The 22,115-nt window shown below is 34.2% G+C and overlaps 1 protein-coding gene and 2 long non-coding RNA genes across 9 annotated transcripts; 1 reads left to right on the top strand and 2 right to left on the bottom strand.

Moving 5' to 3' along the window:
- Positions 1-2,865: 2,865 nt before the first annotated feature.
- On the bottom strand, positions 2,866-5,005 carry LOC108836816 (uncharacterized). Of its 6 annotated transcripts, none has more exons than XR_008937569.1 (5): positions 4,825-5,005; positions 4,521-4,686; positions 4,361-4,452; positions 3,454-4,215; positions 2,866-3,206 (listed from the first exon to the last, which is right to left on the bottom strand). It is a non-coding gene; the product is annotated as an uncharacterized LOC108836816 (long non-coding RNA). The 6 variants fall into 6 exon arrangements; XR_008937571.1 differs by having other exon boundaries at positions 4,361-4,432; XR_008937572.1 differs by having other exon boundaries at positions 4,588-4,686.
- Positions 5,006-6,010: 1,005 nt separating this feature from the next.
- On the top strand, positions 6,011-9,873 carry LOC108819179 (uncharacterized). 2 transcript variants are annotated; one of them, XR_008938104.1, is made up of 3 exons: positions 6,011-6,224; positions 6,582-6,710; positions 9,495-9,873. It is a non-coding gene; the product is annotated as an uncharacterized LOC108819179 (long non-coding RNA). The 2 variants fall into 2 exon arrangements; XR_008938103.1 differs by lacking the exon at positions 6,011-6,224 and having other exon boundaries at positions 6,231-6,710.
- Positions 9,874-10,091: 218 nt separating this feature from the next.
- LOC108819178 (bZIP transcription factor 68) lies at positions 10,092-12,886 on the bottom strand. The gene is made up of 13 exons (XM_056993263.1): positions 12,708-12,886; positions 12,309-12,412; positions 12,166-12,231; positions 11,987-12,061; positions 11,758-11,847; positions 11,620-11,679; positions 11,379-11,536; positions 11,247-11,301; positions 11,151-11,181; positions 10,865-11,067; positions 10,701-10,778; positions 10,495-10,620; positions 10,092-10,393 (listed from the first exon to the last, which is right to left on the bottom strand). Exons 2-13 carry the CDS (start codon positions 12,381-12,383, stop codon positions 10,268-10,270), a joined length of 1,143 nt encoding a protein of 380 aa, XP_056849243.1. The 5' UTR covers positions 12,384-12,412; positions 12,708-12,886; the 3' UTR covers positions 10,092-10,267.
- Positions 12,887-22,115: the final 9,229 nt, after the last annotated feature.

Here is a 22,115-nt window from a genome sequence, read left to right as displayed (position 1 = left end):
TGGAAGTGGAGACAATACTTTTTGAATCAAAGTTTCAGGCAGCTGATAGATCATGTAATCCTTAATAGTACATAAATATGGAATATATTTCACAGCCAATACATCAAAGAATTAAAATAAATTAAAGTTTATGCAGGGTTTTATAACACTTCTAAATATAAGTGAAAATAAAGTTGTCGTAGCTAGTAAAACTTCAAACTTGTCGATTAGCAGTAAGTATTATATATCTAGAATTCTAGCTAATGAAAAATGTCTCAGGTAAAGTAATCTGCACATGTTATACTTTTCTAGTATTCAATCATAATTGCGTCCATGAAAATTTGTCAATGCATAGTATATGGCAATTTTTTAATTAGTTGATGATAAAATATGAATAGATATTGAAACACATTTTGAATAATATAAGTTGAATATATATATATATAATATAAATATTAGTAATTCTTAAAATATGTATCATCTTAGAGAATCTAAATTATATTAAGAATATATTATATCTAAAATTTTAAATTATTTAAATATTGTTTAAAGATATATTGTAATTTAAAAGTTAATATATTATATTATTTACAATCGTAATTTTAAATATATATAAAATGGATGGTAACATTATTATCCTTTACTTGATAATTAATTAAAAAAAAACTAAATAACAATCCAGCCATTTTCGGTACGGAGGAATCCATTACAAAACTCAACATTTTCCTAGATTTCTAATACTAGTTCGAACTACATAACAAATTTTCTTAGTTTTTAGTACTAGTTCGAACTAGATCATGAGTCTGAGTCTTGTAAAAAAAAAAAAAAAGATTACCAAAAACTTTAGGTTTTGAGTTTTTTTTTGTAAACATATTTTGGGCTTTACAAGACTCAAACTCAGATGGTGGAAATTGATTAGAAAAGCCTTTTTTTTTTATAATCATATTTGTTGTTACAATTTATATAAGTGTTATAATACTTTTATTTATTAAATTTATTAGATTAGTTAATAATATTTTTAAAAGTAAACAAAAATTATTTATAATAAATTATTATTATTTATATTATTTTTATAATTTTAATTATTGTTAATTATTATTTTATCTGTATAAATTTAATCGTATATCCGGTTAAAAAAATATGACATAGTTTGAATATTTGTAACAACAAATATCTGAATTGCTACGGATATAATCAAATAGGATAATTGATTATTTGGACAAAACAGATCGGATCACGACACCTCTATAACCCTATATATTTGATCGGTGTCCACCCCTTAGTTGACATTTGACATTTTAGTATTCTACAGTTCGTAATTGTTTATACTAGGGATATAGCCCCGCGCAAGCGCGGAGTCGTGAATGTCTAAAAGAATTTTCGATTTGTGTTCATGAATTCGACTTCTAGCAACATTTTTTTTAAGAATATATAGGACATAGACCATATATCCACTCAGATTCAACATCTGATACGCTGACTAATTGACATCCTCATTAGCTATCCAGTAAATCTGCAACCTGTATAAATATAAAAAAAAAAAATCTATTCCAATCTAGAAACCTCACACAATAGTAAAACCCTTTATTAAACATAGTGCAATAATATATACATATGCAGAAAAATAGTCAAGGCGAGATTTTTTTAACAGAAATAATAAATGAATCTCCATGAGCCTCTCTCAGATCTATGCGAACTCTCTCGGTCCGTCCAAAAAGTTGTGTTTCTTTTTCATTGGTTTTTCCTGTAGTTATCAGCTGTGTAAACAATTTTGTTCGTCTCCTCCTTGAAACTACCAGTGTGTTCTAATTCAAATTTGAAGTATGAGAAATTAGTGAATCCCTCCATGGCGTACAGGTCTCAGCGGACAACTTCAAAAAGTAGAACAAAAAACATAGAAAAGTTGTACTAATCAAGTTTTCAGTAGGACTATGAAACTATATCAATTTAAGGAGTTTCAATGAATGTGACACTGAATAGAGCGGTTTAGAGTGTAATGGTTTATCATTGGATGTGAGAGTTAAGCGACAAAGTGGGAGAACCCTATGCCATATTCAAAGACAGTGCAAAAGAATAGACGATTAGGAAGCTTTTTGGATATGTCTGACGCATTAGCCTCACATTTTAAAGGTTATGTAGAAACTGAGTGCCATATGCCGCAAGTTAATTTAAAATGACCTAACAATCATTAATTCATTACATAATCACGTTCGAAAACTAACTGCCGAGGGCCGTAAAATCACCGGAAAAACGTAATTTGGACACCAACGATGACGATTTAAACTGACTCAGTCCAAAAACTAAAATTCTTAAAAAATTAATTTTTCACTCATCTCATCCGATAATCGAGTAGTATATTTAAAAATTCATGAAGTTTTCTTGAAAATGGCAAAAACGAAGAAACTGGTGTATAACTCTTAAAAAATTATGAACTGTCGGAGTCAATATTTCAGAAAGTCTAAAAGTCTAAAAAAGAAGACGAGTTGTAAAAATCATAATTGCCTTTCATTAAATTTGATCATAAAAAAAATGCAAAACGCACATGTTCTCTATTCACAAACCCGGGTTGTGAGCTTCTTTAATGATACATAAACCACTGCACTAAGTGATATTTAGTGATATTCATATGAATACATGCTATTTTAAAACAAAAATATAAAGATGGGTCACACAAACATTTATTAAAATCTGATGTAGACACTTTAAGAAGAGAAGAAAGTGTCTCATTATATATACTAGATCATTTTTCCGCGCTACGCGCGGATAATATACAATATTTTTATCATTTTAATTTATGTTTATTTGAAAATAGTATTACATAATATTTGATTAAAAATACTATAAAATATCTAACACAGTAAAATATTTTGAGAGACTCTTTGTTATTTCTTTAACGTGGAGAACTTCTCTTTGTTCTAATGTGTTTCATATTTCATAACATCAGTTAAAATGATGTTTAGAAGAAATTACAAATTTTCCTATGAAGCTTCTTCTAATAATGTTAAGAAGAAATTACAAATTTATCACAAAGTTGAAATCACTAATCAAAAACGTTTATCTAAATCCATCCTTTAAAACTAATCTAACTCTCATAAGTCATTTATAAATATTTTTAAAACTAATCTAACTCTTATGACACTGTTGTTTTGACCTTCTTGTTCTTCTTATTCTTGATCTTCTTCGAAGGAAGGTTACTGGAACTGACTTCTTCAGGTTTCCTCTTTTTACTGTTAAAACACAAAGCATTGTCATTAAACTCTTCAAACCACTGAGTTACCTCTGCTACACCTACTTTGCCTCAACACGGTTCATTAGTTATCTATCAGTATATATCAACCAAAACTAAAAGATCAACTACTTTTCTGATTCAAACAAAACTTAGATACTATTACAGTCTTATTCAAAGATGACTTAAATGTTTAAAACCTTTTTTATCTAGTACCTAAAAAAAACGGATGAAAGTTCATGGTGTACCTTTCAAGAGTCTCATCCACACTATTTTCGCCATCTTCATCAACTTCACAAATAAATAGATAATTTGTTAACATCTAGCTAGGTTCATATAGGTTCATCAATGAACAATACAAAGTAACTAATTACCGTCGAGCTATTTCTAAAGCGTTGAACTAAACTATTGAGTTATGTTGTCTTCAATGGTGTATAAATGCAGAGTACCCCGTGTACGAAGAAAGGAGGGATAAGATTTACAATAAACGGACACTCATACTTCAACCTAGTTCTGATCTCGAACGTAGGAGGAGCAGGAGACGTCCATGGGGTCTCGATAAGAGGCTCAAAGACAGGGTCGTGGCGAGCTATGTCTAGGAACTGGGGACAAAACTGGCAGAGCAACTCTTACCTCAACGACCAAAGCCTCTCGTTCAAGGTCACTACCAGACTGTCGTTAGCAATGATGTGGCACCTTCTAATTGGCAGTTTGGACAAACCTACACGAGAGAAACAAACCTATCGGATCATCTTCCGAGTCTGAATCTGATCCCCACCGGTCTCCACCTCTCTCCATCTGGTGGCATCAAAAAGTCAAGCCCTTGCTCCACAACATCTTCATCATTTCCATGTTCAGCTCCATCAGTAACATCCTCTCCACTCTCTTCCTTTTTATCTAGCTCCTTGTTCTTCTTCTTCTTCTTCTTCTTTCTACGCCATCCTCTTTCGCCACAGTTTCTCCACCTTCCTCAGGAACAGATCCAGGCTCTTTCTCTTGTTCCGTCTCCTCTATTAGATAAACAACAACAATACAAACATTAAAACCACATGAATACCTTGCTCATCATCAAGCTTCAAATTACAACGAAGATTATTTTGGGAGATTATATATATATATATATATATATATAACTAAATAAAGCAACAACTTTACTCTTGTATCATTTTCCAGAGAGGATATGCTTTTTGTATAACAGGACGGGAAGAACCAAAGCAGGAGACAAATCTGAAGATACTCACATTTGCCTAAAATCAGAACATATTCCATGATGACGTAACTGTTTTTTAAAAAGGTGATAAACAGAATATCTTACATTACGAAAAAGTCTTTCTTCTTATCTCTTGTGAAGATTAAGCGTTAACACTTCATTTGACCATTACCTGAACGACTCTATTGACTTTTTGCGCAATACTCTGATTCTTACTTCTCCATACTTGTGTTCCGATCCGCCAGTCATACCCAGCTTCCACGTCAAGGTTCTGCAATTATATAGAGAATCACTGATAAAATAGAAAAGGTCTTGTACCAAATTCGTAATGATCTTGATGGTATAACACAAATCGATGAATTCCAAGATCATGGCTGAAATCTGAGATAAGAAAGACTCATACACACACCTAGGGATACATAATCGAAGAAAGCAGTGGGAGGGATGCGAATGGGCCCGAGTCTCGACACGAAAAGAACATTGACGATGAACTAAACGACAGAGAGTTTTCCAAAGGTCACATACAGGAAGAAGGATATTAGTAAAAATTATGAGACCTCACATATTTAAAGAAGGTTATGGGTAACGGTGATTACTGGAGGAGTTGACTCGATGACGATGAAGTGGAAGGGTCGACGAGACATCATTGCTTAGGTAAAGAGATGGGCTTGATATGGGTCTTAGTGAAAAATTTCTTCTAAACACACTAATAGCCCATTACCAAAATTGTTTGATTGAAGCTTAAATGACATGGAGAAATAGAGTCTCCTGATAGGCTGATTTTTTTAAGTGACGTAGAGCTTCGTATTGCCCTTTTAATAGTGTAATAACTAGGTGTTTTCTTGCACCATGTGCAGTAAAAAAATTTTAAAATATTTTAACAGATAAATATAAATTATATTTAATTTTTTATTAATATTATGAATTTTATTTTTCTTATCAATATTTTAATATAAATTTGATTTAACTGAACATTAAAATTAAAATAAAAACAATTTTGTTTATTTTGATTATATTTAAGAATGTGCATGTATATATTTAAAATTATAATCTTAGGTAGATTTTTCTATCTATTTATTTTAATTAAATATATTAAATAAATATGTAAAATTGCGTAATTGTCAAAAATTAAAATTAAACAGTATTTATAAAATCTGTAGATATATATAATAAACTAATGATTTTACGATTTAATTTGATTTTATGATTTAATTTTTATAATTTTCTAAAGATATGTATATATTTTTGAAATATTTTTAATTAAATTATACTTCGAAATTTGAAATGCCATAATTGAATATATTTATTTTAATGATGATCTATGAGTTATTACCATATTTTAAAAAGTCCAAAAATAAAAATTGACAATAAATGTAATATATGAGTTATTACCAAATTTTTAAAAATTTACCAAAAATATAAATTAACATTAAATATAATTGTCCATGTCATATTAATCTATATGACATGTCATCAATTTTAGTAGCCATGTCATATTATTTTTGTGAAAATGATTGTAGAGAAGACATGTGGCAAAATCACTTCTCAAATGTAGTTTAGGGATAGATGATTTCTGTGCGAAACTGGTTAAGTTGTACTTATCCGGTCTGTGTGTGATACAAAACCGGTCGTATTCAATTCCATCTATCCTTCAAAAAATGGATTAGTCCGAGAAAGGATGTGTGGTATGATCGGTTCGAATCGTAACATGTCGGCTATCTGGTCTGCATTGAATATAAACCGGATTAAATCACAGAAATTGGTCGAGCGACTTCTCTCCATCAATCTCTGAAGAAGAACTTCTTAAAGGTAACCACTTTCCTTTTTTCCGTTGCATTGTTTCTGGGTTTTGAGGTCTTCTTGTACTTACTTGCCTGAATGTTATTTGTTCATGAGCTTTTCGAACTTTCAAAATGTCAAAGTTTCGATCTTTTGGATTTAGATCTAGATGTTACTCAAATTGTTGATGGTGTGTTATGTTCATTTTATTTCTTGTTAGTTTTTCTAATAATATCAAATGTGATGTTTCAACTACCTGCAATCTAATCATCCAGACACAGGTCAAACTTGTTTTGGAGTTTATTTTATAGTTTACTAAGACAAGTCGAAAAGGTTCATGTTTTTTAGAAACTAGTTATGACTTTGAGGCTCTAATGTTGTCAACAGAGACATATTCCCCCCCCCCCCCCCTCCCCTCCAGTAAAGGAGCTTTGGATCGTCGCTTATGGTTCACTTGTTTGGCTTAAGTTCCCTATATAGCAAAATGTTGATTGCTAATACACGACACATCCATAGGTAAAAACTTTGATCTCTCCCTAATTGTTATCCCTTTGATTCAGCTTTACAATACTCCCTCCGTTTCAATATGTAAGCAGTTTTGTCTAAAAGCACGAATATTAAAAAAGTTGTTATTTAAAAATATACTAGATTTTGACCCGCCCTTTAAAGGGCGGGTATATTTTTGTTTTAATTTAATTTCCATATTTGTGTTTTCTTTGTGATTATATTTGTATTTTTCTTTATAATCATATTTGTGTGTAATCTTAATCAAAATATATTTTATTAAAAAATAGCAATTTAAAAATTAATCTGGTATACGTTTGGTTAGGGCTTGGTTGCCGGTCGAACCCTCAAACCCGCGGATTTCAATTTTGTTTTGGTCAAACAATATGACCCGCACAACCCGCATAAAAATAATTTGTACCGGCATCCGTCCTATTTAATTTTACGGTTATCCGCGGGTTATACACTTTTTTAAAATAATTATTTAATTTAATTATTATAAAAATATAAAAATATATTTATAATAAAACATATATTTTTAAAAATTTAAATTGTTCTTTTTACAATTACCATATTTTAAAAAAGTGTTTACTTTCTTTTTATTTTTAAATACTTTTCGGGTCAGCGGGTACCCGCAATCCAAAATTTACCAATCTGCACCCACCCCGAATAAAATACTCATAACCTACATCCGCAAGTCGATTTTTTCAAATAGTTGAACCAAATTTATGATCCGCCTTTAAAAGGACGGATATATTTTTGTTTTATATTTTTTATAAAAGTATAATTTTTATAAAATCGAGGCTGTAACCATTTATATCTCTAAATATTTAATTTTTTCTATGATATATTTAGTTTTTCTCTCATATCTCTGAACCTATAAATAATAGCTGGAAAAAAATATAAAAAATTTGAAATTGAGATTAGTATGATAAGGAGTTTGATATAGATAGACTTTTAAAATAGGAGTTTTAATTCCATGATAAGGAGTTTGATATACAAAAATATATGACATTCCTAAAAGATGAATTTATCATTGTGGAATTTATTTGTTGTTGTTGCAGTTATATTAATAAGTTACATGTATTTTTCAAATTAGACTCAACTATTTATCAATTGGATATGTTTCTAATTTAATAGTATGATTATATATACTATTATTATTAGGCTCATGTAAAAACTGTTAAAAAGGAAGAAGCAGTTTTAATATAACTAACCGAAAGCACAGATATAATTTTGATCATTTTCCTAAAAATATAAATAATATTATTTGATTATACTACATACCAAATCATTTAAAACTTTTATATGATAAAGTTTGGCCAAAATGAGGACATGTAAATTTTTAAATTTGTTTATGTTTATGACTATAAATATTTTTGGTGATGTTAAATTTTGTACATGTAGATGACTCTATATTTTCTTAAATAGGTTAGGTATGATAAATTATTTTGTCAATCAATTTTTTATATAAAAATAAAAAACTGATAGTTATAAACTAAGTGAAAGTAAATATATGTATACAAATGAATATTTGTATGCAAATATTTAGAACGATATGTTATTGATATTAGTGATTCCGCTAATATCATTTTCTGAGAAAACTGTTTTTATATAATTTTTTGGGCTGTTATGAATAAGAAACAATATAAAAATGTGTCTTTACAATAATTTCAGGTCAAATATTCTAGTTCCCATAATTTTTTGTGATGGAATTAATATTTATTAAAAAATGTTGTTAACCATTTTTATCAAAAACCTAAAACCTAAAGGGCATGGAAAATGATACGGAGATTTAGAATTGTTACAATCGTTCCAGCCCAAAATTAAAATATCCCTATTTAAATTAACAGCGAAGCTTTATGATTAAGACACGTGGACGTCTATGATTATAACACGGCAAAAGAGGTTGTCTTCTCCAATATCTCAGTGGCTTCTGATTTTTGCCGTTTGATTTTACCAATGACACCACCAGCAAGAACCATAAACCCAGAATACAAATATGATATGAATCCATGGTCCGCACCAACATCCATGCCTTTACAGATCTCTGATACTGACCCTAGTGAACACGGAACACCTCTACTTGCGCTTATTTTCACCTTTCTCTGACCAAGGTTAACTTCACGCGAAGATCCATGTGTTTAATATTGGAAGCATTGATCTCAAAACATTACAAATGGGACGATCATGTTTATTTAGTTGTAGTTGTTAATGTCAACTGAATCAATAAGGTACACTTCAAATAATAATCAGACTCTATTGAGCGTCATCGAAACCTAACAGAAATTCATTAGTGGTTTGAGGAGTCTTTCTGATTTTTTTGTTAACCAATAGTCATAAATGATTTTTGTTAATGGAACTTTGTTGTGAAGAAAAAAGGTAATTAACTGTTTTTATTAGATAGAGATAGAACGTGTTAGAATTCGAAGGCTAAAAAGAAATAGAACGTGTTAGTGTTTAAATATAATTAATTAGATATGGTTGTATTATATAAAAGGAATAATAAGTAACCACTTAAAATAAAAATAAAAATAAAAATAATTGGACAGAACATATATCAATAGGGCACACTGCAAAATTAATAGAATAGATATAATTTAATCAATGAATTCAACCAATTATAAAAAACCTAACATTATTTCATTGGTCACACAATATCCAATAAATGAAAAAGGTGCATTAAAATATGTAAACTGCTTATATTGTGAAACAAACTATTTTTGATAGAACTACTTACATTAGGAAACAGAGGGAGTATTAGTTTAGTGGTTTGGTAACGATTTTTTGTATCAGTGTCTTATACATAATCCAGATAGTGGTGGTGACCTGAAACTTCATCTGGAGAAGTTAGTAGAAGCTGAAATACGTTCAAGATGTCATCAAGAAGAAACATTTTGAAAGCTATTAAGGAACCAAGTGAATCTTGGGAGTTTTATAGAGAGGCCACTCATGCAGACACATACGCATATAAAAACTTCATACTGTAGAGAAGAGAGGATTGTTGCAAGAGCGTAGCTGAAATGAGCATGATGTTGCTATAACTTTGCTTACTTATTGTTGTTGTTTCTGAAAGCATATGATTTTGTCTGATTAATAACAAATTACAGAAACAAGTGATCTTCTTGAGCAAGAATGGTGTACTTTTTTACTTACAAAAATATCTTACCAAACACATCCACTTGCTAATAATAGGACAGCTTGTTTGAGTCTAATGTCAGAATCATGTTCTGCTCCATTTGTTATAGATAGATATATATTTATGTTTGCGACGTTACGTTGTTCCCGAACCAAGGCTTCTCCATCGGGTTAGCAGCTCGTCACTCTGCTACGGACGGTAAATCAATGTCGATGTTACATTTGGTTTTGCGTTTGTCATTGACCCATACGCAATACCTGAACTCAATTTATGTCCATTTTTATAAAAAGACAAAAGGGGTCCAAAATCTAAACACTGAAAACAAAATATACACTTGTTAAAGAAGAGAGCATTTTCTCACGCACCATTAAGCTTTAGATAAACACACTACTACTAAACAAACTCTGGTTCCTAAAATCACATTCTTGAGTTATGCTGAGTTGTTGTAGGAACCATAAGTGGTCTCCGCAGCATCTTGACGTGTACCTGCCTCTGGTTCTTGCTCGTTCTTGTCCAAGTTCACTCCTTCCTGTGATGGGACTGCCGTAAATCGATTCTGCAAGAGAGAAAGAAACACAGGTAAACTTATATCAATCTATTATGAAAGTGACTGACTGGCACACAAAGATGAAGATTATTTCTACTGTAACTTAAAACCTTGAGAGAGCTATTTTCAGCAAGAAGCTCTTCGTATTGGCTTTTAAGCTTGTTAATTTCTGCTCTAAGGCTTGCGTTTTCTCCATTCAACACATCTGCTCGTTGTGCCAACTCATCACATTCCGCCTGAACCACACAAAAGCTTTTGATCATTTCATATCAACTGGGGAGGGATTGGTGCTTTTGAACTTGTTTTTATGTGATACCTGTTTACGCAGCCTGGATCTACGAGCAGACTCCCTATTGGACTGCTTCCGTTTCTGTCGCTTCAGCTCTCTCTCATCCTATTTTTACCCAAAACAAATCACACACGCTGCTTGAAGAATAACGGTAGAGAAAGGGGGAAGAAGGGGGCACAGTTACAAAAAACCTGTATCCATGTTTGTGATTGGGAGCCATCTACTACAACTCCAGGAACTGTTGTAGAAACATTCCCATGACCGCTCCAATACTCCATTCCTATGTTTAGATTTGTTGGTGGGCCTGTAACACCTGTAGGCATGATGGGAACGATCTGGTTCACCGGCTGATTACTTCCATTACGCGGTGGTGGTCCATGAGCAGAATCTGAAGCTGAAAGTAAAAGAACACTCTCTGAAATATGCATCACATAATAAGAGTTGAGATATGTGAAAAGATAGATATTATTAACAAACCATCCTTCCCGTTGTTTCTAGACCCAGAGTCCTACAAAAGTTACAAAGCTAATCAGTAACTGGAATTGATTTAATGGGGGTTGCTGGTAAACTTACGTTTTGTGAATTTGCATCACTTCCTTCACTTGAACCATCAGAAGCGCTCTCAGCACTGTAGAAAAAACCAAACAAAGATAAGTCCAACGCCAACAAGCTTTTTGATTTCAAACAATCATCTAAGTCACATGCCTTTTAGAACAAGCTCCATTAGCTGATGCTCCTGAGTTTTTTACAGCCTCATTGTTCTTTCCTATAATCATATTCAAACTTCCCAAGCTTCCTTTTGATCTTTTGATTGGCAACTTCTCCTTCACCTCAGCTTGTTTACCATCACCCTCTGTATTTCCCTGAACCCAGAAACATTCCTCAATCAAGATTCCACTTTGACACAGAAACTAACGAGAGTAAACAAAAAATGAAAAAAACTCACAGAAGCTTCAACCATTCCATTAGGAGAAGGCATTGCATAAGGACTATACGGATAAGATCCCTGTTGCAGCACGGAACATAAACATTATACTATTTTGGAATACATAAGCGGAAGATATAAAATGGTAGCAGTGAGTACCGGAGGTAATGAAGGGTGGCCGTACATCCCACCTGGAGGATACATCGCCACATATGGATGAGGCGGTGTTCCATAAGGAGGCATCATATGCTACAAAACACAATACATTCAGTAATCAGCATAATGTTTAGCTTTGATTAAAACCTACACAAGTGACCAGCCCCTGAAGTTTAGCATAGCAACTAGTTAAGTAAGCCCCTGAAGAAGCTCTATCAAAGAGGGACGTTACCTGAACGCCCCACATATAAGGGTGAGGTTGAGGACTTGAGGCCACATAACCATGAGGCGGCATAGGAGAATAAGCCTGGTTAAAACAAGAAACATAAAAAAAAAAAAAAATGAACCACAATAGCAACACACCTAAAAATGAAGACAAGGAAACAAGGAATCTCTATTTTTTTTTAAGACCTGGAAACCAGACCAATCAGGAGTAGTAGACATTCCAGCACTCACAGCAGAAGAAGAAGAAGGTTCCTACAAAACACACAGAAACATTTTATTTTAATCAAACAAACACATTTGGCAGATCAAAATTTGCAACAAGTGCAAACCTGTGAAGTAACAGGAGGAGGAGGAGTCTTAGGTTCGTTCTCTTGACCCGTTTTTTCCATCTCGCTGCTAACCATTATCACATTCGCTTAATCTAAGCAAAAACCTACCAAACCAGATGCCAATAGAGTTGAGTAATTGAGAAAAGAATTTTACTAATAAATGCAAGATTCAAAAAAAAAGATGCAAAAAAAACGAAATTAAAAGCAGAAGCTAAAAAGGATCACATTTTAAATCTGAGGATAGCTTTTTTAGTTCACAATGTTGGAGGAGTCAAATTAGAGACGATAACACAAAATCTAAATACAAAATTTTTTTTTTAAGGAAGTACACTGAATCAAGCGTTGGGATTCAGAATCTTGGGTTTAAAAAAAAACTAGGGATCGGCGGACAAAAGGTACCTCAAAAGGGATCGGCAATTCTGAGGAGAACTCAAAGCTTTGTTTTTTTTTGCAGAAATTGGAGTTTGGGATTAGGAGACTCGAAATGTCTTAAAGAAGAGAGAATTTAAGTTTTGCTGTTTGGGTCGGGTCGTGTTTTTCTGACGGGCAGTGAGGAGGAAGGGGAAGGAAGATACGTGGTCATTGACCGGGAATATATAAAATTGATTCTATCTTACTTACAATTTGAGTTATGATTTAACCCCAAATTTTTTTAATATTTGTGAAACTAACCCCGTAAATCTTTTCAAGATCCATATATTGCATTCTAACTATCACCTAACACTATTAGTAACATAAACTTTTTAATGTGTTGTTCGGGATAGTGTGATTAATCTATCTTATTAAAACAGAAACATTCTGTTGGACCTAACATTTATTTTGTAAGTTTTTAAATTAAATACACATTTATACTTTATAGTTAAACATACATTAAGTCACTAATGTTCCTTTCTTTATACTACTATCCATGTTTCCAAACAATATACTTATTTCTTTATACTACTATCAATGTTTTCAAACAATATATTTTTTATACTACTATCAATGTTTCCAAATAATACAATAATTAATCTTAGTTATTTTATATCTATCATTTTCTCTTTAAAATTTTGTAGAAACGTCATAATTTCATAAATTGCAAAATAGTGAACTTTAAAATTTCGATTATAAGATTACAAATTATGAAACTATTACAATTTAAATCCAATTAGATTACATATCGATCATCCATCAGTTCAATCGGTTAGTCTCGGATTTTAGTGATTTTTTAATATGAATATTTTAAAAACATAAATTGAATTGTCAGATCTCCGGATTAACCGGTATAATCACAATCGGGTTGAATTTAAAAATACTGATTTAAATGCAAAAATATTTTAAATACACACTCTTTATAAATAACCAAAATATTTGTTAAATTATTAGTGAAATTTTTCATAGTAAAATATCCCGTGCTTCAAAAGCGCGGGTCAAAATCTAGTGAATAGATTAGATATGAAGCAGGTGGAAATTTCGTTTGTGTTAGAAGTAAATCATGATAGAAAAAAAATGTGAATACAAATGCAGAAGCGAGTTCCGATTATTGAACTGAGCTCGCTATACAATGAGTATAGTCTCTCTCTCTAAACTCTCTTTCTAGAAGCTCTTAGAGAAAAAACAACGGTGCCCAGGTGAAGTCGATGAAGTACTTCTTTTATAGCAGCGGGATGGTCCTTATGAGATAAATGACAAATCGTTATCTTTGATGATGAGGTCACATATTCGATCTTGTCAGGTGAGGTCACATATTCTCTGCGACGTGGATGTAACTTTGCTTCGTCCCAAGGCATTCAATGTGGGTCGGGCTGTCTCACAAATACTTGTTGGCCGAGGATGCTTCCCCTTGAGCATGGGCGCGAGCTCGCACGTCGCTTTAATTGTCATATTTTATTTTTTAGAGAGTTGGATTTTCTTTGTCTTCGAACCTTCAAATTCAATAAACTTTTTTTAGAACTAGAGATTGATACGCGTTCGGAGCCCACCTTCAACAATAAGTCCTCCCCCAGTTTGTTGGAGAGACGCGAATCCGAAAATGTTTTTGGATGCTTGTTGTAGACTTGTAGTTGTAGAAAGCGCCCATTGGATTTTAAGGTTTCGTGGAGGGAACAAACGGTTCCAAGGATACAATAGGTCTGTCGAGATTGGTTTTATAAGTATTATAGGATGAATGCTTTTTCCTCATCTCATTCTTTACTAGTGTTACTCTGTTCCATACCGATCACGGAGTCAAGGATATGGCTTGCCTCAAAGCCCGACAACAAGTGTGTCAATTTCCTCCGTTGGCCCGTCGTCGTCCTCGGCGTTCTCATCCTCCTCGTCTCCACCTGCGGCTTACCAGTAAGTTCTTAATACTCACATACACAGACTTTGGCAAAAGATGTCAACTCTACTGGCTGTTTACTTGTGCTGTATGACCATACTCATCGGGCTTTTGCTGGTCGTTCTGATATTCACCTTTGTCGTGACCCGACCCGATGGGTCTTATCAAGTTCCAGGTGAGGTGGTTAACTGAAGTAGGTTCGGAGTGATAAATCATAGTGAATGAATTTACGTGGGATACAACACTAATTAATATTCATGTGAAGTGTAAACTCAAAATTTAATCGTGCAAAAAGAAAATTTAAAGTCTATTAACACGGTGAATTTGTCAATTAGCCAACCAAAACCGTAATATCAGTATCACTAACGACATACTATATTGTGATAATTCTGTTTGGAAAATTCTATTTAGATGGTTGATGAAGTGTTAAGGAGAATTTTTTTTTTTTTTTTTAACTCAACAACTAAATATTCATTCAGCCAATTCAATGTCTTACAGATGACTTCTCAGCCTCCATACATGAAATTAACCAACTAGGCTCAATAGAATACAGCTTAGAGACAATGGACGTAAACGTAGCAGTCTCCTTTGCTATTCTATCGGCAACTTTGTTTCCACTTCTAGGGTAGTAAACCACTTCATACTCATTTCTCCCTGCGAATACATGTTGGATTTCAAAATTAAATGAGAATATTTTGTTCAATAAATATATCATATCATGTGGATAATAAAAATTTCAAATATATCACTAGTAACAATAATTTTTTTTCAATTTATGATTTTTTTTGTTTTTCTGTATTTTAATTTGATCTCATTTATTTTTGAATTTTAGTTTTCCAAATATTTAATTAATTTCATACTTTTTATTTTGAAAATTTTATTTAATATATGAGTTTTTATTAAATTTTCTGATTTTTCTTTAATTTTCTGATTTTTTATTATTTTTTGGTTTATTTTACTAATTAAATATTTAATTTTGAAAATTTAAAGTGTTAATAAGTAACATTTTCAAAGTTTTTTATGCAATTTTTCTTTTTTTATAAACGAAAAGGAAAGAAAGAAAGGTCGTAGGGGGCTCATATCATAAATTCATAGTGGCTTTTAACGTTTTGTTTCTCTTTCGATAAAAAAAAATTCTACTGTAAAGTTGAACAGGTTTAGTCAAAGCATTCAAGTAACATGGTTTCTGAACAATTCAATCGTTTTTTTCTAGTGTCCGAGGGGAAATGACATATTACTCTAACTCTAGGCATATATGTAATTCACACTTATTTTATTGCGTGTAGTGCAGTTTAGGAATGCTCAGACTGAGGATCTCTTCCGCAAATACAAAAAAGGTTGGGTCTAAATTGTGCATGTATATAGGTTTGTTTGTTGTTGTTGTTGAGATTGGATTATTCGAAAGTAGCTTCTGATAGTTTACAGAAAAAATATGAAAAGTTGTTATGAATATTCGGAATGTTCTAGATTTACTTGTTCCCTACTCCAAGTTATTAGACTTTGTCTCCAAGCTATGTAATCTTATATAAGGAACTCATTACTCATGGAATAACACAACAATTCATTCATTTCTAAGCCATACGGTTCTCTCCTCCCTCCCTCCCTCCCTCCCTCCCTCCCTCCCTCCCTCCCTCTAGTTCGATCTGTTCTAAGACAAAACATTAGGATTAGAACACGTTATCAGCACGAGACTCTAAACCCTAGCTAAAATCCGGCGACCGCAAAAACCCTAATTTCAATCGCAACTTCAAACCACCATATCTCCTTAACCGTAAGGATCCAGACGGCGCGTAATATATCAAACTGAAGCTCTTGACGAGAAGAATCCAGCGCCTCAGACCACGCAGCAATCAGACTCTAGACGCGCCGTCACCTCCCGGTGCAAGCCGCGCCGTCAAAGATCATCCAAAACCCTAATAGCCGCCAATTCCTTATCTCTCTTAATTTCAATATCTATTGTTCTTAGATCTCATACTAATCCAACTTTGAAACTTTCATTGTTGATTATTCAAGGTTTCTAAAAGAAGAAACAAGGAGAAAAGATCGGCAAAGATTAAGTTTTACATGACTTTCGTTTTGTATGGACAACAAGTGATATCCCTTTAAGGATGACACGCTATATGTCCAAACAAAACTTAAGGTCAATGTTTAACCTAATCCTAAAATCAGATTTGAATTTTAAACCCTAATCCTTAAAGTTTAAATCCGATTTTAAGAAACCCTAAATTCTAAAATATAAAGCATGTGATTACATGACTTTCGTTTTGTATAGACAACAAGTGATACCCCTTTAAGGATGACACGCTATATGTCCAAACAAAACATAAAGTTAATGTTTTCCATATCTTTTGGTCGATGATGCACACCATAGTGTGGCTAGACCATGTTTTTCTTTTAGGTCAATGATGCATACCAATAGGTATGACTAGACCATATGAAAAGGTTGATGATACGTACTCTTAAGTACGATTAGACCATAAAACAAAATCAATGGTCGATGATGTTCACCCTCATGTGCAACTAGATTTTCACCCGTGATTCACGGTGATCATCCACGATGATCCGCGTTGATCTATGATCCATGATGATCCTCGATGATCCGCGGATGATCTACGATGATCAGTGATCCAAGATGATCCACGGTGATCCTCGATGATCCACGGTGATCCACAATCACCGGTGATGGATGATGCGCACCACAGTGCATCTGAATCACGATCCGTTTTATTTGGTCGAGGAAGTGTACCGAATGGTACTACTAGACCATTAAACCGCATGGGTCGATGTAGCATACCATATGGTATGGCTAGACCATGCACTCGTCCATCCCACTATTTTCAAGAGATTTATAAATCAAACAAGTTGATTAAGAGATGGATGAGTTATGAGAAAAATAAATTTCTAAAAGAATGCAAACTGGCCGTGTGACCCTCTTATTTGTTTGCTGGTCGTGTGATCCTGATTGAATAATAGCCGTAAGGCATTGATCACGCAAAGATGGCCGTGTGATCATGAGTGGCTGAAAGGCATTGATCACACACACAAGTCGTATGGCTTATTGTTTACATACTGGCCGAGTGCCTTTTATTTCTTGGATAGCCAATGGTATCAGAAATTGTATGTACTAACACTTAAATCATTTTGATATGATTTCAGATGTTGAGATTCCAACCCATGGACTATGATACCTTAGATATCTCTGAAGAGAACTATCTAAGATGGGCAATAAATATCTCGGCTATACTAACAATATAAGGTCTTAGTGAATGTATCATCAAGGATGATCATGTAACCGAGAATGAGAAATATAAGGCATTAACAGTAATGCGCCATCATCTCAATGTGGAACTGAGAAATCAGTACCAAGATATACAAAGCCCTCGATGCCTTTGGACAGAGTTAAAGTCCAGATACACTAAGGTGATATTACCAAAGGCAAGCCATGAGTGGATGAGTCTCAGTTTCCGGGACTTTGGGTCCGTGGAAAAATACAATTATGCTCTATCCAAAGTAGCTCATACACTGATGTTTTGTGGTGAAAAGTTGACAGAGGAGGAATTACTTGAAAAAGTTTTCTCCACAGCAGATCCAAAAGATATATTCCTACAACTAACCTATCGAGATAAAGGTTTCACCACATACAACGATCTGTTCTTATACTTATCTCAAAATGAACAGATGAATCAGATGAAAGATGATATGAGCGGCTATGAGGCATATAGTGATGATGAAGAATCCATGGGAGCCATGTCCAAAGTGACAGATGGAGTGGCCGGCTAGACCATTATCTAAAACCTTTAGACATTCTGATTTCATACTTATGATTTGATGTTTTGTCATTCAAAATTTTATAGCACTAATAAAAGTTTTTCTTTATCTTCATTGATTGATTTGCTTGAAAAATATTTTTGATTGACAAAGAGAATGAAAACTCGAGAAGAGTATGTCTAGACCACCACGCCTAAGGCATGGCCTTAAGAGGCACGAAATTTATCACCTAAAACCATTGAGAGAGACCCAAAATCCCCACTGGCCGTGGACAAGGATACCACAATAAACCGTGGTTGTAGATCCAATCATGGCCGAGGAGGGAGTAAAGGTCGAAATGGCATTACAAGCCACATCAAAATGGTTTCATAATAAACCAATGGGCAAAGCAAAGAAAAGGAAATGTTTCCTTTAGCTTATGAAAATCACCAAAGGCATACATACAAAAGAGGTCGAGACTACATTCTCCCTACTGATCTAATACTATGCTAAGGATCAGTGTGATAAGGCATAAAAGCCTAGGTAACCAGTAGGTTCACCAACGAATTTATACACTTTATGGCATGACCGGATTAGCCATCCTGGTCCGAACTTGATGCAAAGTTTAAATTACTAGGCACAAAGAGTTATCCCATAAGATCTCACGTTGTGAAACATGTACACAAGGGAAACTCAGTAGGCTTCATTGTTCCAAGCAACACGAAAGTATTAATCTGATCATGAGGGTAGTGAGGACAAAACCCGTGATCATGACCAGACCACAAATTCGTGTATCATGGTCTAAAACCATGCCTGCGCCGTCCAAGCATTACGTTTAAGTGAGGACAAACAAACGTATTTTATAGCATGTTCATGAGGGGAGAATAAACACTCCGTGTGGTCCATGACCATACTATAGAACCCGAACATGATAAGCCTGGCCGAAGGCCATAAGGCATTATAGCTTGGCCGTATAAGGCATAACCTATAAGTTGAGACTTCAAAAGTCTATAAGCTTGGGTACACCACAAGAATACATGTATGAAAGATAAGATACATCAGGCCATATAAAGTGAGCATAATATTCCCGTCTAAAGATGATAAAGGGTCATAATCCAGATATAGACCATCCTAAGACTTTATGAATAAACCACCACATACCTATGTGCCATCTAGGATGGAATACCTCATCTAAGGATGAGATGAAAATCGGGAATATATGTTGGATAAGAGAACATGATCTTTCTCCCACGAATTCAATGAGACCATGAGCCAAACAAAGGTGATCATATTGTGGCCAAGGTACACGGATTACATACAAGATGAATCCGACTATCCAAACATCATGGAGAAAGCTATAAGCTGGTAAATAGAAAGTGAAAGTGGAATGGTTTTAACCATCCAAGTCTTGGCAAAGATCCTCGGACCAGATATATATGTACTGGACGTCATAAACAAAGAAAGAATGATAGCCAGACAGACCCGAAAGAATGACTAAGTCATACCAGCTTAGCACCACTATATAAATGTCCTAGTAGAGACATAATCAAGTTGCTGTAGAAGTCTATACAAGATAGACCAGTATGTTCCATATATAAGAAACCTCGGATAGAAAGAGATAAGGTGCTCATAATGATAGATCCGGGTTCATGAAAGAGAAACCATACTAGACAATGAGATAAGACCGGCCGGTCCTAAGGTACAGGTATCATACAATGTAGCCTTGCAAACTACAAAGTATTCAATGATCCTGATAATAATAAAATCTCAATCGATTGTATCATGTCTAGAACGCGATAGAACGCGATGGAACATTATATAAGGTGTCGACACATACACACACTCATAAGTGATAAAGAGAAAGCACTTGAGCATAAGAGATATGCGAGGATCACTAACCCACGTAAGAGTACTCATAGAGAATAAAATGGGACGTGGAGTTATAGTAAAGAATGTATATGATGGCGTATTGGCCAAATACATAAGATAGACGCCATCTAACCAGTGAACAGATGAGTCTTGTGAGGAAAAGAAAATCGTGAGCAGTAGAACATGAAAATACAGACAAGTGGTCGTACATGTTGCTACATAAAGCATTCAATGGAATGGCTAAATCACACAAGGATACTCACAGGGACCAAATTCCTATGTGGTGAATGCTACTACCCAATATCGAAATTAATAAGATCTGGGCATCTAAGAGATGTAGTAGACAATTGGATATCTCACTGGATATATATAAAGGTAATATAAGATACCTTGAAAGATGAGAAAGAAGTTCTCATAGAACAACATCGTTCCTGCGTTGTTCATGGACTGAAATGCAGCTGCATGCGTGTATGTGTACACACGATATGATAAGACTAAGTGATGCTTAGTAGAAAGTTCTATAAGAACGTTTCAGATCAGTCCATATAGTAGTCAATATATTCCTTGTGTTTATACTTAAAGAAAGGATGATTAAGATGATTGATTCTTGGAAAGGCTATGAAGAGACTACGATGATCTATAGTAGAGATCATTAGCCGTATATGAATGTTGGGATCTATGATCCAACGTACCAAGAATAGATTGATCAAATGGTCTGAGAATCCATCAGATTCACGACCAAAGGGAACCATACCGACTAGGATCATGTCCGACCTAGTTCGACCTTAATCATCATTGGTCCCGACCAATCCATCCCGTCCAGCTTGTTCCGACCAGTTCCTCTAGGTCTTAAATCCGACCTAAACCATCCAAGTGAGAGGAACGTCCTATTGACCAAAAAGTGGCTTAGTTTTGATTAAACTTCAAACTATAACACAATAGCCACTTCATGAACAGACCGTGGACATATACTAAAAGTTCATAAAGAGTTTTGGTCAAAGGATATGAATAAGATATATAGTGGACAAGAACATAATCCGGATGGATTATGGATGATGTCATGATCCGGACAGATCATGGACATACAAAGACATTCATGGTCGAATTTATCTAAGAGAGATAAACCATATGATCCGAATGGACCATGAATATCATGAAAGCATTTTGCTGATGCAGGTTACCAGTCCGATCCACACAGTGCTAAGTCCCAAACCGGCTATGTTTTCACATATGGAGGCACGGCCATTTCATGGAGATCAGTCAAGCAGACTATATCAGCCACATCATCCAATCACTCGGAATATTGGCGATCCATGAAGCAAGCAGAGGTGTGTCTGGTTGAGACTCATGACACACCATATTCGGACAGCATGTGGGATCACAGGATGGTAAAGACGGGCCGACCGTTCTTTACGAAGACAATGCGGCCTGCATAGCTCAGCTCAAAGATGGTTACATCAAGGGTGACAGACTAAGCATGTTCTCCCCAAGTTCTTCTTCACCCACGATCTTCAGAAAGAAGGAGAGGTCAAGGTACTCCAAGGTCAGTCCAGCCGACCTCTTCACTAAGGCATTACCAACATGCACGCTCAGGAAGCTTATGCAGCAGGGTATGCGATCACTGAGAACCTTCAGTGATGTTCACTTCAGGGGAAGTAATGCGGCTGTACTCTTTTTCCTATCCATGGCTTCCCGTTTTTACCACATTGGGTTTTTGGGTTTACCATGGAAAAGGTTTTAACGAGGCAGTATTCCAAACGCATTACAAACTCTAGACGGTTATGGCATTACAATCTCGTTTTTTAACGAGATAGCATCTTACACGCATAATAGACATCATCAAGGGGTAAGTGTTATGAATATTGTGTGTGATGTCTATTATGGAATGTTCT

This window comes from Raphanus sativus, chromosome 8, assembly GCF_000801105.2.
Source record: "Raphanus sativus cultivar WK10039 chromosome 8, ASM80110v3, whole genome shotgun sequence".
NCBI classification, from domain to species: Eukaryota; Viridiplantae; Streptophyta; class Magnoliopsida; order Brassicales; family Brassicaceae; genus Raphanus; species Raphanus sativus.
Note: the sequence above shows the minus strand (reverse complement) of the source record. Positions and strands in the feature narration are given on the sequence as shown.

Coding starts and splice junctions, on each gene's coding strand:
- LOC108819178 (XM_056993263.1), bottom strand. CDS start 12,383: ATGGTTAGCAGCGAGATGGAAAAAACGGGTCAAGAGAACGAACCTAAG. Junction 11,680..11,757: donor GCCACCCTTCATTACCTCCG/GTACTCACTGCT, acceptor GTGCTGCAACAG/GGATCTTATCCGTATAGTCC. Junction 10,621..10,700: donor GATCCAGGCTGCGTAAACAG/GTATCACATAAA, acceptor TGTGTGGTTCAG/GCGGAATGTGATGAGTTGGC.